The sequence below is a fragment of the Puccinia triticina genome, chromosome 5A (genome assembly GCF_026914185.1).
Source record: "Puccinia triticina chromosome 5A, complete sequence".
NCBI classification, from domain to species: domain Eukaryota; kingdom Fungi; phylum Basidiomycota; class Pucciniomycetes; order Pucciniales; family Pucciniaceae; genus Puccinia; species Puccinia triticina.
In genome coordinates this window covers 4,308,161-4,325,632 of record NC_070562.1, presented here as the reverse complement: position 1 = coordinate 4,325,632, position 17,472 = coordinate 4,308,161, and the positions used below count along the sequence as shown (strand labels likewise).

General features: G+C 44.7%; 1 protein-coding gene across 1 annotated transcript in view; it reads right to left on the bottom strand.

Moving 5' to 3' along the window:
• Positions 1–9,128: 9,128 nt before the first annotated feature.
• The window catches only part of PtA15_5A535 (uncharacterized protein), a gene marked incomplete at both ends in the record, with an annotated part of 29,698 nt that continues 21,354 nt past the window's right edge, over positions 9,129–17,472 (bottom strand). Inside the window, 2 exons of the mRNA XM_053169307.1 lie at positions 9,129–9,226; positions 9,316–9,504. Coding sequence (XP_053020517.1) covers positions 9,129–9,226; positions 9,316–9,504 — 287 coding nt within the window. The remainder of the gene's footprint in view (positions 9,227–9,315; positions 9,505–17,472) is intronic.

Sequence of the window (17,472 nt, the reverse complement as noted above, 5' to 3'; positions counted from 1 at the left end):
GTTACTCCCCTTGATGACCGGCACAGACCGGTCATCAAGAGGTGTGATTTCCCTCAATGACCGGCGGTCCGGTACAGACCGGTCATTGAGAGGAGATGTTAATCCGCTCAATGCCGGTCGGTACCGGTCATGGATATCAGGAGGATCAAGTGGGGTGTGTTTGTACATAGCCCGGTTGAAGTTGTAGGCACTCCAGCTCTGGCTGGAGTGCACAGTACTGCACTCCCCTTTTGAGGAGGAGAAATATCAGGAATGGAGTGCTAGGGGAATGCACTCCAATCTGATGGAGTGAGACTCATGGGCACTCATTACATTTCCTGGCCACTGGAGTTCTTTGTGGTGCACTCCAAAGATTCTTGAGTCCCCGGTTCTGCACTCCAATTGAGTTGGAGTACTCTAGTCTGTACTTTAACAATCATTGGAGTGCACACTCCATACACTCACTTTTGGAGTGCTTTTGGGATTTTTTTGGAGTGCATTTAGGCTGACCCTAATTTTTTTTTCTAACCTCGTCCTTCTGTTTCAGTGGACTTGCAGAAGAACGACGAACTGATTCAGTACTATCTTTGTTACCTTAAAGAACAGAAAGAAGAACGCGACCGGAACTACGTCCCGACCGCGTGGGAAAAACTTTTGTACGCAGAGCAACTCAAAATCGCCACCGATCGCATTGAACGCGAACTGAAAAAGAATATCAAAGCCCAGATTTGATTCCAGCTTTTTTTGCGCGGACACTACGCCCGAAAAGCTAAAGCTCGGGCCGAAAGAGAAAGTCAGTCAAATTCCTCCTTCTTTCTTAAGGCCCATTGACTCACTAAAACCTTGTTTTTTTGTACTTAGAAACCGCGCCAGCGGAGAATCTCGCTGATATAGAGATCAGTGACTCTGAACCTGAAACCGGAGGTTAGTCCAGCCTTTTTCTTTCTTTTCACCCAACCTATAGACTGAAAACTATGTCTACACGTTCTTCCAGACCCAACCTTGAAGGTCCTCTCCCTACTCCGAAACAAGCCAACCGCAAAGGGTCCGCCCTCGGAAGCCCCGTCCTCGGAGGACCAATTGGCGGAGGATCCGACCAAAGCGGAGGTAACCATCCCTCTTTGGTTCAAGAAGAAGACCCCCGCTCCAAGCACTTCAAAAGCCAGAGCTCCGAAAAAGACTCCAGAAGAACTGGAGGAGGAACAGATCCAACTCATCAAGGATCTGGTGTACGCTCACCGGGTGAACTGGAAAAAGTGCGTAGCACTCCGAGCTCGCGGGGTTCCGAAAGAGGAGCTCCTAGCCGCACTGCGCGAAGCGCAAGAGACTCAAAAAGCGGCTCAGAGAAATCTAACTCGACCAGAGCTAGAATCTCTAGTAGACGGGTGGAATCCCTGGACGGTGATGAAGCAAATCCTCCCTCCGGCGAAGAATTCGAAAAAACAAAAGAATCCTCCCACCAATCAATCCAACAATCTCCGCAAAGACCACGGCAGATGGGCTCAAGTCATGAAGGCAGCGAACACCTTGGAACAAGCCTACGATCAGATGTAGATAGAGATTTTATTTTTCACATGTTTGATAATTTGTATGGAAACTTGTCTACTTTACATAGTAACTCTAGTAACCAATATAAATCTACGAACTCTAAAATTGTGGAATGTCATACTTCTATTATTAACACCCTTGAGACTGCTGTTAGCCGTGCAATAAAAATGTCTCAAGAGTACTTTGTTAAAATTCCTGAGTTTTGCCAGGGCATCGGAGAACTTAAGAATAACCTCAGTAAGGTAACAACAAACCTAGAAAATCAGGCTGAGAGTAATCAGAGTCTTCAAGACAAACTTACTGATATTGATATTGGTATGGCGGACTTTAAAAGTCAATTGTTAACCACTTTGAAAACTGAGGTTATCAAAGAAAACAGAGAGCGTGGAGACCACCAATCCGCCCAGTTACAAATCTTGATAGATTTAGTAAGTCATCAAGAGGATAACATGAAAGAGATGATGAATAAAATCAATATCTCTACTGCGGAGCAAATTAGCTCTCTGAAACAAGAGATAAAAACTCTTAGACAAAATGTTGCGGGAATACAAACTCTCCCGCACCTGACTCGTGACCCTAAAAATTCTCAGACGGAGGAAGTCATCTTCAACAATCCTCTATTGAATACCAGAAGTAGAGTGTTCCAACACCAAGAGAGATCTTTACCTCCCAAAGAAGAGGAACCCACTGCTACGCCCAGGCAAAATTCTGCTAGCAATTCCCAACCGTATCAAGAACAACCGAGACAGACCACTTCTTTTCTGAATAGTTTGGATGCAGTAACTAAATGCAAACTAATGCCGCCAATGAAAGAATGGCCTAAGTTTTCCGGAGAAGGGGAATATGATCATATCTACTTCATGGATTATGTAGATCATCTCCTTGAATGTTACGAAGCTACTGATGAAGTAGCAACCTCCAGATTGCCAAGGTTGTTTGAAGGCGTAGCTTTAGACTGGTTTGTCAGAAAAAAGAAATCTGTCGGAAAAGTAAGCTGGGAAGCATGGAAAAAATTGATCCACGAACAGTTTGGTACAGATGTCTGGGAGGATAAAATGCTAGCCGCATATGAGAATGATTTCTTTGACCCTACTAAAGATGATCCATACAAATGGTGTCTGAGTCAGAAGAAAAGGATTGATTGTATCTATAATCAACCAGCTCAGAAATTGTCACTAAGAAAATCTTGAAAAAGTGCCCTAATCACTTAGAACATGATGTAATGTGCAGGTTGAAAGATGCAGACGTTGACTTGTCTGAATTAGTAGCCACAATAGAAATAATTATTGTGGCCAAGAAATTAGACAAGAGACCCAAAACGTACAAAGAAAGGCGTAATCTAGCTCCTAAAGAGAATATGGCCACAGAAAAAAAGAATACAGAAATGCCTCCCAGGAAAACAGCTGGTATTGAGTGCTATAATTGCGGAGAGAAAGGCCATAAGAGACCTGATTGCCCTAAACCCCGTAAACAAATCAACAATATTGAAGTGGAGTCGGAAGAAGATGATTTATCCAATACTGGCTCCCAATTCGACGTTGTCAGTATGGAACCTGAAATCGGAGATTGCTTGGATGAACCTGAAATTAATGCCAAATGCAATGTGATACAAGATGATCTGGGTGATCCCTTGCATATCACTGTAATCCAAGGAGATTCCAATTTGCCACAGAAATGGAACTCCTCGCTAGGAATCGGTCACGTATCGGATGCAAAACTGATGACAAATAAGCCAGAGGAAGGCATGAGTTATACTCTAAGAAAAACTAGCTATACGACAGTTATATTTGATGGGAAAGAAGTTAGAGCTCTTTTAGACATCGGAGCATTTTGTTCTTGTACTACACTGCCAGCATGATTGGCTGGGCTGAGGTTATCCCAGTTAAACTGGGATGCACTCAGCCAATTTAAATTTGGTTTATCTCAACTGATGAAATACAAATCCAAGGGTTCCCCCTTAGTTTTATATTTCATTGGTTGAGATCAACCCATCTAAGATTGGTTGAGTGCATCCCAGTTAAACTGGGATGACTTCATCCTAGCCAAATGTGTTAGCAGTGCTAGTACCAATTTACTAGACTCTTGTTACCCTGACTGGAGGAAGAACCTTCTCCCCACGCCCAAAGCTAAATTTAGCAGTTGTAACTCAGCCCTCAAACCAATAGGGATAGTTAAGTTACCTCTTATTTTCCTGCACACAAAAGGATCTTTGAGACTAAACGTTGAATTTGTAGTTCTAGAAGATGCCGTGTGTGAGTACCTCATCATTCGAAATGATACATTCTGCTTGTACGGAATAGATGTAATCAAAAGTAAAAGCAGTTACTACACAATAGGTGGTGAACGGAAACAAAAGTTTGAGATATGTAACATCAGCTTTCAGAACTCTCCGAGACAAGACCATGGAGACAAAGAATTGAGGAAATTCCGACAAGATTATATGTCTCAAGCTGCCATTAGTAGTAACCGGACCGCGGAGCAACAATCAGCTGTGTTAGAAGTCTGCTTTGAGCATGAAGAAGCTTTCTGTACAAAAGAAGAACCCATAGGGAATATCTCAGGACACAATATTGAAATAGAACTTACGTGTCAACCCCCTTACCCTCCTGCGTTACGGAGAGCAGCTTATCCTTTGAGCCCCAAGTCTTGTGAAGCTTTAGAAATTCACATCAAAGAACTATTAGAGCTTAAAGTCCTGAGAAAAGTAGGCCACAATGAACAAGTGGAAATAACTACGCCAGTGATTATAGCATGGCATAACAAAAAGTCCCGTATGGTAGGAGACTTCCGAGCCCTCAATAATTACACCAAGGCAGATAATTATCCTATACCAAGGATAGATCATTCACTGCATAATCTAGCGAAAGCTAAATACATTACCACAATGGACGTACTTAAAGGATTCCATCAAATACCCATTAAAGAGGAAAGCAGACAATTTATGCGTATAATCTGTCACCTAGGAGTTTATGAATATTTGAGAATGCCATTTGGTATCAAAAATGCTCCTTCGCCCTTCCAGCGTATGATGGACACAATATTTGGATCCTTTATTAGACAAAGTTGGATGATGATATACATAGATGACATTATCATATATTCTACCAACTGGGAGGATCATTTAGAAAAAATAAGTCTGGTCCTCCGTACAGCCATTACAGCAGGCTTGAAAATGTCAATCAAGAAATGAAATTTTGGTTTTCAAGAACTCAAGGCTTTAGGTCATATAGTTTCCGGATTATCTCTAGCCATAGATCAGAACAGAGTAGCCGCAGTTCTGCTTAAACCCATGCCGCAGACAATGACAGAAATGCAGTCATTTCTAGGATTCTGTAGTTATTACAGACAGCATATACCTAAATTTGCAAACATCTCAAAAAGCCTATACGAGTTATGTAGCAAAGACGTCTTCTTTGAGATGACATACGGGAGAGTAGAGCAATATGAACAATTAAAAAGGCTCATTACTACAGCCCCCGTACTAGCGCAACTGGACTACTCTTTGCCATTTATACTGTACATAGATGCTTGCTTTGAAGGCATAGGAGTGGCTTTACATCAGGAATTTGTAATTGATGGAATTCCAGTGGAAAAACCAGTTCTGTTTATTTCTAGACAAGTCCGGAAAACGGAAATGAGATATGGAGCCAGTCAAATGGAATGTTTATGTCTTGTATGGGCCTTGGAGAAACTACATTATTACCTGGAAGGTTGTAAAATCATTTTAGTTAAAGATTGTATAGCAGTACGGACTCTAATGAACATGAAGACACCTAACTGTCACATGCTCAGATGGCAGATTGCAATACAACAGTACAGAGGACATATGACCATTATCCATAGAGCTGGCGCCAAGCATACTAATGCCGATGGATTGAGTAGGTGGGCTTTGCCTAATACACCAGATAATCCTGCCTATGATCCAGAAGATGAGGATGTATTCCCCATTTTAGGCATCCATGTATGTGAAATTGACAATGCATTCTTTGAAGAAGTCAGAATCAGCTACAATGAAGATTTGGAACTTCTCAAGTTGATCAATATTTTGGATAATGAAAACAGTGCTCCAGAATTGATTGCTAGCTTACCAGAATACCTATCAACCCCATACAAGGCAGGACAGTTTACTCTGTTAGATGGCATAATATACTTTAGACATAGACATTCCAGTGTGATAGTCCTGAGTAAACAAAATCACATTAAGAATATGCTGCATGAATGCCATGACAATGCTGGAGGAGGTCACTTCTCCAAGGATAGAACCTTGGAACGGATTAAACAGACAGCCTGGCGGGTTGATTGGAAAAATCAAACTAAAGAATATGTCAAATCCTGTGAAACATGCCAAAAAGCCAATAAGCAGACTGGAAAAAGATTTGGATTATTGCAGACAATAGCAGAACCCAAGACTAGGTGGGAAATCATTAACATGGACTTCGTGACAGGACTACCACCGGGAGGAGCCTTCTCTTATAACTCTGTCCTGGTGGTAGTAGATAGATTTTCTAGGAGAGCTAGGTTTATACCACATCACAAAGATGATACCGATATGGAGGTAGCTATTTTATTCTGGAACAGAATCATGGCTGATGTGGGTATCCCAAAAATTATTATCAGCAACAGAGATCCAAAATTTACGTCAGAATTCTGGAGAAATCTTCATGATATGTTGGGTACCAAATTAGCCTTCTCAACCGCGTATCATCCACAAACGGATGGACTAGCAGAAAGAATGATCCAGACACTAGAAGATCTTCTACAAAGGTTTTGCGCCTTTGGGCTAGAATTTAAAAATAGTGACGGGTATACACATGACTGGGTTAATTTAATCCCCGCCCTAGAAATGGCCTACAATAGTAGTAAACACTCTACTACTAAAGAAGCGCCGTATATCTTAGAAAGTGGTTGGATTCCCAGACTACCTAAAGATACTCTTAATGACAAATTGCCACTAGCACATCCTACAGCTTTAGACTTTAAACAGATGCTGGAAGCTGCAAATAAACATGCTGCTAAATGCGTTCAAAAAGCGGCTGAGTACAGTAAGATGCGGTGGGACAAGAGTCACAAAGAACCAGAATTCCGCATAGGAGATAAAGTACTTCTTTCAACGGTAAATTTTAACAATCTGGGCGGTTGTAGAAAACTCAAACCCGCCTTTGTAGGACCATTTGTAATCAAAAACTTACACGGTAAAAATGCAGTGGAGGTAATCCTTACAGAGGAATTCAGCAGGAAACATCCCGTGTTTCCGGTGAGCCTCATAAAAAGATATGTTCACAGAGAAAATGAACCAGCCCCCAAACCTCTGCCCATACCAATAGAGGAGCCACCTACAAAAGAGCAACTTAAAGTACATAAAATCCTCAAAGATAAAAAAGAGAGAGTTTTAGGTAAAGATACAAGATTATACCTAGGAAGATACAGAAACCAGTCAGCAGATAAAGATGAATGGCTACCTGAGAATAATATTCCGGATGGAGCAATTCACCTGCGTAACTACAGAGTTTCTAAACGTAAATAAGCTCAGCTAAGTTACGAGTAACTTGTCTTGGTGAGAGGGAATGTCAGCCGGGCTACTATAATAAGTTAGAGCCTGGCTAACTATTGTAGTATTACAAAAATTGTATGTAATAATAGCGGCGCAGAGCGCCACGTACAAAATATACTTCTTTCTTGTAAAAAGACCTAGCTGCGGCGCGGAGCGCCGCGCACATAATAATAAAGATTCCTTAGACAAGTAAGGAAAATAAAGCTCCGGCCGAAGAATCGGCAGGAGAAAGAATATTAGTTCAAACCCGTTCTCAAGCCAAGAGAACGGGTCGTCAGACACTCTCAAGAGACTACTAAACAGAGAGTAGTCTCTACAAGAAATAGAAGCACTTTGGTCGGGGAGGAGAGAAACAGAATTATACTACTCCTCCTCCCCCGGCCGATAATGGAACACGAACCACGCTATTCCTCAAGCCGAGGAATAGCAAAAGGATCAAATAACAAATAAAGTGAACGGGAGCGAAGGGACTAGTAGAATCCCCCTTCACTCCTGTCACCCTTGAAAGAAGCACTACTTCCTCCGGCCAAGAAACCGAGGAAGTATTTGCAATAAGAGCTACAACCCTACCGGTTGTAGCTCAAATATATAATTGAGGGCCTTTGGGCGAATCAGATACCTTTCATAACCAGCTCGACGCCTAAGCCAGTCTCGCCACTCGTCCTACCGACCAGTACGCCAGCCTGCCTTCGCCTTGACTTTGGTTTTTATCGGATCGCTTGTGTTTTTTTGCCGCGGACTTCCTTTTACAAGTAAGTCCGTGTTTTTTTCCTTTCTACCGGGATTTCCATCCCTTTATATCTCCTGGGAGCGTTTTGACGCGCAAATACCCCCTTGTTAAGGGCCCCAGACGTCACAGGCTACAAACACCCCTGCGCATCCAGTGCGTAGGCCCTGTAAGAACTGCGGAGGGCACTAAAAAACCCCAGGCGCCCCTGGCCCCTCCGTTAATCTATTTTTTTGGTTCATTAGAAATAGCTTTTTAAGCGATTTCACACTTTTTACCGCGCTTTTGCTGCGCGCGCTACTGTACTGTGCTCTGTCGCCGGCGTAGCTAGAAGAGCACCCTTGCTCTTGGCAGCACCAAGCCTGACAGGTATGGGGGCACTGTTTTATATAGGGGCAGGCTAAATCCACACCAAAAAATTACTTCATCCACTCCAAAAATGGAGTGAACAGTAGTCCACTCCAACTTTCATTGGAGTGAACCATAGCCTACTCCAAATTTTGTTGGAGTGAACAAAATTTCACTCCAAAAAAGCCTGTTTTTTGGAGTGTACCCATGATGCACTCCAAAAATTTTGGAGTGAACCCAATTCCACTCCAAAAATATTTTTTCAAGGGAGATTTTTTCATTTTTTTTTTTTTTGGAGTGCACAGATGTTTACTCCAAATTTATTGGAGTGGATTAAGGCTTCTCAAATTTTAAAAAAATGCAATTTGGAATCTGTATAATTGAAACTTGTAACTTTGAAAAATGTATATTCCAAGTTCTTGGGATGGAGTACCAAGAAAAATTTATAGCAGTAGTATGCAGGTTACATGAATCAACCTAATTGAATCCCTCCTAATTTATTTCTGGTGAAGGTTTTAGTCATTAGCGGGATTCAAAGTAGACCCGCGCATGCCACTTGCAAGGCAAGGCAAGCCGGCATTCAACTCAAATGTTGAACATCAACTTGCAGTCTCCCCGCAAAACTGGGTTATGCAAAGTGACCTGCATGCACGCGCGGGTCTACTTTGAAACCCCCTATTGTAGAAACTGAAAGAATTGTACATACATCATTTTAGATGTATTTTAAATACACACTAGAGTTCAAGGCAGCTACGCCACCACACTTCCAGGGGTTCACAAATTAACATCTCCTCTCCCCTGAAATTTGAGCTTCAATCATCATCAAGATCCTGTGTGGTACATTTTCCTCGATAATAATTCCATTTGTGCAGGGACAACATGGGGAAAACATTAATTTATTAGTGGTGATATTATAAGGTCCGGGTTGTTAAGTTTTTTAACAGCCCTGCGTGCAAGGAATCCGACCAATCACTTTCAGAGCCAGGGGAGGATGAGAAAGTTGTGCATGCTGACCAAGGCTTCACCAGCGGAAGCTGAGGCGCTCCACTGCGTGTCACCGGTGTCAGTGGAAGCTAAAAAAATTTGCACAGATAAGGGTTTGAATTAGTAAGAAATATATTGCCTGCCTGTCAAGAGATACCAAAGTCCTTGCGACACTGACCCCAATCAATTGTGGCTTCAGCGGCAGCGGTCCCTCGGAGATCAAAGAACTCTTGGCATAAGAGCGACCAGTTCAATCCGACCGAGTGCTTTTCCTTGTTTTTGATTGGGATCACAACATTGACAAAGGTCAATGAGACATCAGTGTCAAAAAGCCCGGTCACAGGAATGTTGATGTATGGCGGGGTTCCTTGGAGGATCCGATGATGTAATTGGTGAAGTTACAAGCTGTGATTTACAGAGACATCGTTTCAATCAGCTAGACTTTGAGGGGGAGGAGGAAAGTCAGATGGATACCGACAGGTGAGACAGCCGGCAATAGCCTGGGCTCCGGTGTTGGCAGCGAATTTCAGCACAGCTTGGTGTCCGCAGGGACCGAGAGAGATCACGCAAAAGCTGTACAGCCAAGAGAAGGCTAATGTCCTCCTCAGTGGCAAGGCCGGCGGCAGACGACCCGAGCCCATATTGATGAGTTGGGTTGGTTTTTCGTGGGGATACTAAGCGGGTGGTCGAAGGAGCGCTAGAAATTTGCTTGATACCCGGTGAGATATCTTGATGAGAACGGCGGGAGGGACCGATTTGGAACTGGTGGCAGAGGGAAATGGTCGCGGGCGCCGCTTGCATTGGAGAGGCTGTCTTCGAAGGCGTCCTCAGATTGAAGGCCAAGAAGGCCAGGCGTATTGAGCAAGGAGACAGAGTAGAAATTGACGAAGAGGACGCAGGTAAGACTCCCTGCCGCAAGTCATAGACCACCTGTGCCGGCGATTGCTATTTTCATCACGGGTTGAAATTTGAATTGTTGATCCCAAGCACCTGGTGACTCGTCCGCAATCTCTCCCAGCCCTTGATGCAACGAGTCCATTTTTTCTCTTCTGATGAAGGAGGGAAGAGCACCGAGAACCAAAGACATGATCTCTGAGAGATGCTGCAATGTGGTATAGGTTCAAGCGACCAGATGTTGGAGGGGTCATGGGCCTCGACAGACTCTTGAGGGGCGGATCGAGCAGGACAAGTTTACACCTGGTGAGATGCCTACAAAACAAGTTACAAGGAGTGTTAGGGTGAAGTGTTTCATTTTACTGCAGTAATTCATGCAAAGGTCTTTTGTCAAAGTTCAGACAAATGATACATATTTACACACTGAGGTAGTCAGAGCAGACCCGTCGTGGGACTGGGAGGCAATCAGGTTGTGTTACGGTGAAAACACCACGACCGTGGAGATAGTTGTATGTATCCAACTCAAAGGTGATATTATCAACTGTATGCCAAAGGCAGTCTTGTCGGAGCTTAGTCGGTTGTCAGAGCGATGGTGAAATTGGGTGTTGAATGAGATGGTTGACCGTGGCGGTGGGGGTGATTCATGGTGTACTTGACAACAGTCAGTGGAGTCAAAGCGTTTGGAGGCCGTGGCAAGGATATAAATATCTGTCCCTCAAAGCAATGGTGAAACTTCCTCAGGGCATCCCCCGTTGCACTTGCGCGGGTTGATGTCCTCAGCCCCGACTTTTGCCCCACGCACTTGCGCCAGGCTGAGCGGGTTAACACCGGTCTCTTTTCACCTGTGGCATGTCACAGGCTGGGAGTTCGTTAAATCTGTTGCTTTTCATCATGTACATTAGAAATTTTGAAATTGTTACTTTGTTTTGGCTTTCTCTTTAGCTTGTAGGGAAAACCTCTTTTGTGTTTCTGAAAAAACTCATGTACAGGGGAAACCCTTGACTTTTTTTTTTGTGAATCTGTGGTTTTAATAAACTTAGATATGATGCTGACATAAGGTTTTGTTCCTCTTTGAGAACTCTGAATTCTTTCACTAGAATATTGTGGAAAACCACTCCAATAAATTTGGAGTGAACGTCTGTGCACTCCAAAAAAATGAATCATTTTACTTTGGAAAAAATATTTTTGGAGTGGAATTGGGTTCTCTCCAAAATTTTTGGAGTGCATCATGGGTACACTCCAAAAAACAGGCTTTTTTGGAGTGTAATTTTGTTCACTCCAACAAAATTTGGAGTAGACTATGGTTCACTCCAATGAAAGTTGGAGTGGACTACTGTTCACTCCATTTTTGGAGTGGATGAAGTAATTTTTTGGTGTGGATTTAGCCTGCCCCTTTATATATAGGAGCATGCTTCTGTGAGGTGTGGTCAGCCATATTTGGAAATATTCCGGGGAAAATCCAGGAAAAAAACCGGATTGGTCTGTTTCCCAAGCTTAACAAAGCCTCACTGTGAGAGCCCCGCAGGGTCTCTGTCTCACAGAGAGGCTTACCTGGAAAAACCTGTACCTGGCCTGAGAGCCCCAGGAATATCCGCCTGTATTAGGCTTTTTTTCACATTTTCCTTTTTTAAAAATCAACCGTTCATCTGTTGAAGTCGCCCCTCGGAACTTAAGGAGTGCTCGGTATTGCGCTTCTTTTGATGCAATTTGAGCCTTGTAGCTCCCAATATAAGGCCTGATCCTCCCGGTTGAAATTTCCAATCATGGAGGAAAAGTGGCCGTGTAGGGAGTGAGATTCACTGTACAGAACTGTACAACTCTATTAGTCATCTCAAAGGATTCTCGGAAAGTGAGATCCTTTGAGCCAATCTCCAGCTCATGGGAGGAGGGCAATGGTGGCAGGCCTACCACCAATTTGAAGAGGAGATGCAGGTCTTTCACCGGTTCAAGAGGCGGGCAACATGCCCTCTGGGAAGTGGGGGATTTGGGGGCACAAAGTTGGCCACCTGCAAAAAACACCAACTGCACGCGGGGCTCTCACGCCAGGAATCGTGGATTGCACGCAAGTCCCTCCCTGACGGGAGGTCGCACTTCGTGCAAGGCGCTTCGCGCCCCTGCCCCCCGGCAGGCGAGGGACTTGTGCTAAGTTCGTCTGTTTCCTGGAATGAAGTTGAATCAATTTTGACTTCGTTCCATTTTGGACGCTACCCGAATTGTGATCGGAATGGTTCCGGTCCTTTGACCATACCAGAAGCATTCCGATTGGTTTTCGGTCCTTCAACCATACCGGAACGATTCCAATTGGTTTTTGGTTTTTCCTACCATCCAGTAAATTTTCTGGATGGAAACTTTGAATCTTCACCCGTGGTGTAGGATCCGATGAGGGACCAAACTGAGCCAATCTCTCACCTTGAGAGCTCCACAAGTTTCTTATTCGTAAATCAAGCCAGAGATACGTTCGACGCCTCCTCAACGGGCAAGTTGACAAATGGCGGGTTTTGTGATACAGCACTTTCGGAAAAGGATGTCGGTGGCTCCCAAAAAGCAGAGCCTGCAGGTCGTGCATGTGCCTGCATATGAACTGTGGGGCTGCAGATATCGGACACTATTTGCAATCCTGAAAATCCAGCCCCGGCCGGCTCCCATACGCAAATGAGCCATCAACTACTGGCTTTGCTTTCTGCCAGGTACCCCCCCCTTCCCCCCAACCGCTGCCACCAACCAACCAAATATTCATTCTTGTCCACTTCCGGCCAGCCATTCAAATCCCAATCCATCTCAACCCACCGTCGCCATGGGATTTGTTACGTATGCACCAGAAATCAAGGCCGTTTGCGTACACCTGCTGATGAAAGGATATACCCCCAAGCAAATCAACCTTACAATTGGCTATCAAATATCTACTCAATCATTTGAATGGTGGAAGGCGCTCTTCATCTTGACTCAAGCGGTTGTGCGGGATCCATCTGAATACCTAGCGCGCGGTCGACCTCTCCGGCTCTCTCCCGAGCAAAGCGAGTTTGTATGGGAGATGATACTGGGCGATCCAACTATGTATCTTGATGAAATTCAATCCGGTTTGGCTCAAGAAGGGATTGACGTCTGTATCACTACTATTCACCGGGAGTTAACCACGAGGTTGGGTCTTTCGCGTGTAGTTGCACGCACCGTCAACCCAGCTCAATGTCCGGTCAAGCAAGCTCAGTTTTGCTTGGATTTAGGCAGACTACCCGCCGACTACCTTGTCTTTACTGGTGAGTTGTTTTTTGTTTTTGATGGCCCTCTTTTCCAACACTGATCAATCTGAATTTCATTTCTTCTCTTCTCTCTCCAGATGAAAGTGCGGTCTGCTTGGAGGTACAGCAGCGTCGATTTTGCTGGACAAAAAAGGGATTTTGCTCAAAATGGATTTGCAAGGTCCGCAACTCAACACGATACAGTGTCCTGCCGGCGATATCTCTAGATTTTGGTGTCTTGGGCAGCATCATACAGGAGGGTTCAATCACTCGCCTGGACTTTGAGTTTTTCCTGATTAATATACGGATGTACTTCGCGCACTGCAAAAAACTTGTCGCGCACTGCAGGGGGCGTCCACTTGACGTCCCGGCCACAGTGCGCGGAAGCTCAAAACGCTTCGCGCACTGCAGAAAATAAACCATGAAATTCTCATTTTTTTTTCTGCCAGCCGGCAGAGGGGATCTTTCTTGCCCCTCCTCCATTTTCTTGGGGTATTTGGACCCCCCAGCATGACATAAAAAAAGGATGATAAAAAAATACAAAAAATAAGCGGGGCGCACCCCCCGGGGATTCTTAACCTGCTAAAAAGCCATGGATCGGGTACCCAGCCCCTCGAAAACAGAGTTCAAGGGGCAGAAGTACATACCCCATGACTTCGCCGTGCGGATGGCCGGCACAGGCTGGTCCCGGAGCGGAGTACATGCACACTCCCCCGATGACCGGCCAGCACGCACGTGGAGTGCAAATCACCGGTCATCAAGGGGATTACGCACTCCTCTTGATGACCGGAACGGTCCCGCTTATTGAGAGGAGTAAACACATCTCTTGATGACCGGAACGGTCCCGGTTATCGAGAGGATTAAATACACCACTTGATGACCGGAACAAACCCGGGCATTGAGAAAATAATCATCTTGATGACCGAGTCTGCTGCGGTCACCAAGTAGAGAAACACTCCCTCAATGACCGGAGCAAACTGTTCAAGGAGAGGATTGATGAACGGTTTGCTCCGGTCATTGAGAGGAGCACTTAATCCCCTCAATGAATGAAACGGACCCGGCCATCAAGAGGAGGAACACTCTCAATGACCGGGTCTGTTTCAGTCGTTGAGAGGAGCAGTGTTTACTCCTCTCGATGACCGTGACCGGGTCTGTTCCAGTCGTCGAGAGGAGCAGTGTTTACTCCTCTCGATGACCGTGACCGGGTCTGTTCCAGTCGTCGAGAGGAGTAAACACTCCCCTTGACGGCTGGAACAGACCCGGTCATCAAGAGTGTTCCTCCTCTTGATGTCCGGGTCCGTTCCGTTCATCGAGGGGATCAATTGCTCTCGATGACCGGGACTGTTCCGGTCATCAAGCGGAATGCTTAGTCTCTCGATGACCGGGACTGTTCTGGTCATCAAGAGGTGTGTTTACTCCTCTCGATAAGCGGGACCGTTCCGGTCATCAAGAGGAGTGCGTAATCCCCTTGATGACCGGTGATTTGCACTCCACGTGCGTGCTGGCCGGTCATCGGGGGAGTGTGCATGTACTCCGCTCCGGGACCAGCCTGTGCCGGCCATCCGCACGGCGAAGTCATGGGGTATGTACTTCTGCCCCTTGAACTCTGTTTTCGAGGGGCTGGGTACCCGATCCATGGCTTTTTAGCAGGTTAAGAATCCCCGGGGGGTGCGCCCCGGGGAGGCGCTCCGCTTATTTTTTGTATTTTTTTATCATCCTTTTTTTATGTCATGCTGGGGGGTCCAAATACCCCAAGAAAATGGAGGAGGGGAAAGAAAAATCCCCTCTGTCGGCTGGCAGAAAAAAAAACGAGAATTTCAAGCTTTTCATTTGCAGTGCGCGAAGCATTTTGAGCTTCCGCGCACTGTGGCCGGGACGTCGAGTGGACGCCCCCTGCAGTGCGCGACGAGTTTTTCGCAGTGCGCGAAGTACATCCGTTAATATATTGGTATGTTTGTATTTTGTTTATCTACTTGACATATGTATTGATACTCATGTGGCTTTGATTACAACTAATAAAATGATCAGATACCGACGATGTCTCCGTTTCCTGCGAAAAATAGCGTCCTCATCCTCGATAACGCAAAAATACACCATAGGACAATTCAGAAGATATGCAACAATTTACGAGTGGTAGTAATTTACCTCCCACCTTACTCACCAGACTTTAATCCAATTGAGAAGCTGTTTGCGGTCCTCAAGATGCATCTCAAACGGGATCTGGTTTTAACTGGAAAGGCATGCAATGCCGACATCATCAGCAATTACCTGCGCACGTTGGCGACCCCCAACTTAATGTGATCTCTGTACCTCGATTGCGGGCACTTGTCTTTTTAGATGGTATTTCATTATTCAAATTTACTGTTACTCCTTGTATATATTATGTTATTTTTACTTTACCTGGTCCTTTCTTGTATATTATTTTGTTTCAATTTACTTTGCCTTTATTTGTGTGATTTTTTGTGGGTTAAGTGAGTGAACTGATCAAGGCAATAGATCTGTTAATCAATCAGCTGTTGGATCTGAGGATCTCCTGCTTGGTAGCCTCGGGACGAGAGCAGCTGCTGATCAGTCATAACATGAAATATATAGGGCCATTGCTTGTAGGATGTTGCCGCCAAACTCCCAACCGCTCAATAGCAATGCCGCCTCAGTTCCGCACCCGTTCTCCAATTCTGGAAAATGAGGATGGTATGACCATCATAGCGGCATGTTAATGATTAACAGGGCGTTTGATTGCGCAGATCATTCAGCCATATTGATTAATTCTTAATGTAGGGACACCAATGCACAATCAACACATCATTAGATATTTACATCCCTAATTCAACTGGACAAGGGCCATGGTGGACCCGAGTATTTTTGCCACATGCAGTGACGCTAGATGTAGTAGCGAAAGAGACACAGTTTGAGGACTTTGTTGTGGACGTGGCGGCCACATGCGACGAAATCTCACCTGGGGCTGGGTTGGTTCTCATGGACTCCTTCAACTCGATGGGCCGGGTAGGACAGCTGGTCTTCTGGAATGCCATCATCCCTGGCTGCGAGGATATGGACTTTGATGATGACTTCCAATTGTCCTACTGCGACAATTTCAACGACTGGTCAAAGGGGTATGTAAACCTGAATGATGAAAGGGGTATTGAAAGGGATGTAAAAAACTCAAAGGGGACATGTAAACATGAAAGCTTCATGAACGCATGATGAAAGGGGTATGTACACATTGTGAAAGTGATACATGCATATGAAAGGGATATACGCTCATGAAAGGGGTATGTGCACATAAAGGGGTATGGACACATTATGAAAGGGGTGAATGCATAAAAAGGGATATGTGCACATGAAAGGGGTATGTGCACATGAGAGGGGTATGTGCACATGAAAGGGGAATTTGCACAGGTATAAACTCAGTATTTTGGAGCCTGTACTCAGTTTTTGGAGATTAGACTAACTCTTGCATAAATTATGCAATTTGCATGTAATCAACCAGTGCTTGACTCTTGCATGAGGCATAGCTTGCCTTGAGCTCTTGCATCTCAACTGCAAGCAGTTTCTAGAGTTTTTCTTGCAGTGGTTGAGGCCCAAGAACGTCGGAAGAACCTCACTTGAACTCATTATTCAGGCATCACATTTACTTTTGATTGCTTGTTTGTTTCTATCAAAGACTGGCTAGACTATGTAATTAACTCCATCTCACAGCGACAACAATAAATAACAACAAACTATGTATAGGATACCAATAAAAATAGGAGTTTGGAGGGTAAAATAATAAAGAAGAAAACAACAAGAGATTGGAGGGTAAAATAATAAAGAAGAAAACAACAAGAGATTGGAGGGTAAAATAATAAAGAAGAAAACAACGGCAGACAATATGGTGTGACTATCTATTGGAGGCATATTTGACTTCGTTTTCGATTTCTCGCCTGTTCTTCTGGAGGGTGGCAACCCATAGGGCCATGCCATCACACAACTGTTGAGCAGGCCCTTCGGAAAACTTCAACATGAGTAGTGTATCCGGATGGACGCGGCGAAAATACGTCCAGTGCGTTATCTTGTAGTGCTCGATGAGGATCCGGGTATGATGGTCATGTATGCCGATTTGGCAGATGCCAAGGTACTGGTCTAAAGTGCCCAAATGTTCGACACCAAGGACTGGGAGGAGGGGGAGGGGCTCTTGACACCACTCGCAAGCGGTGCTACATTGG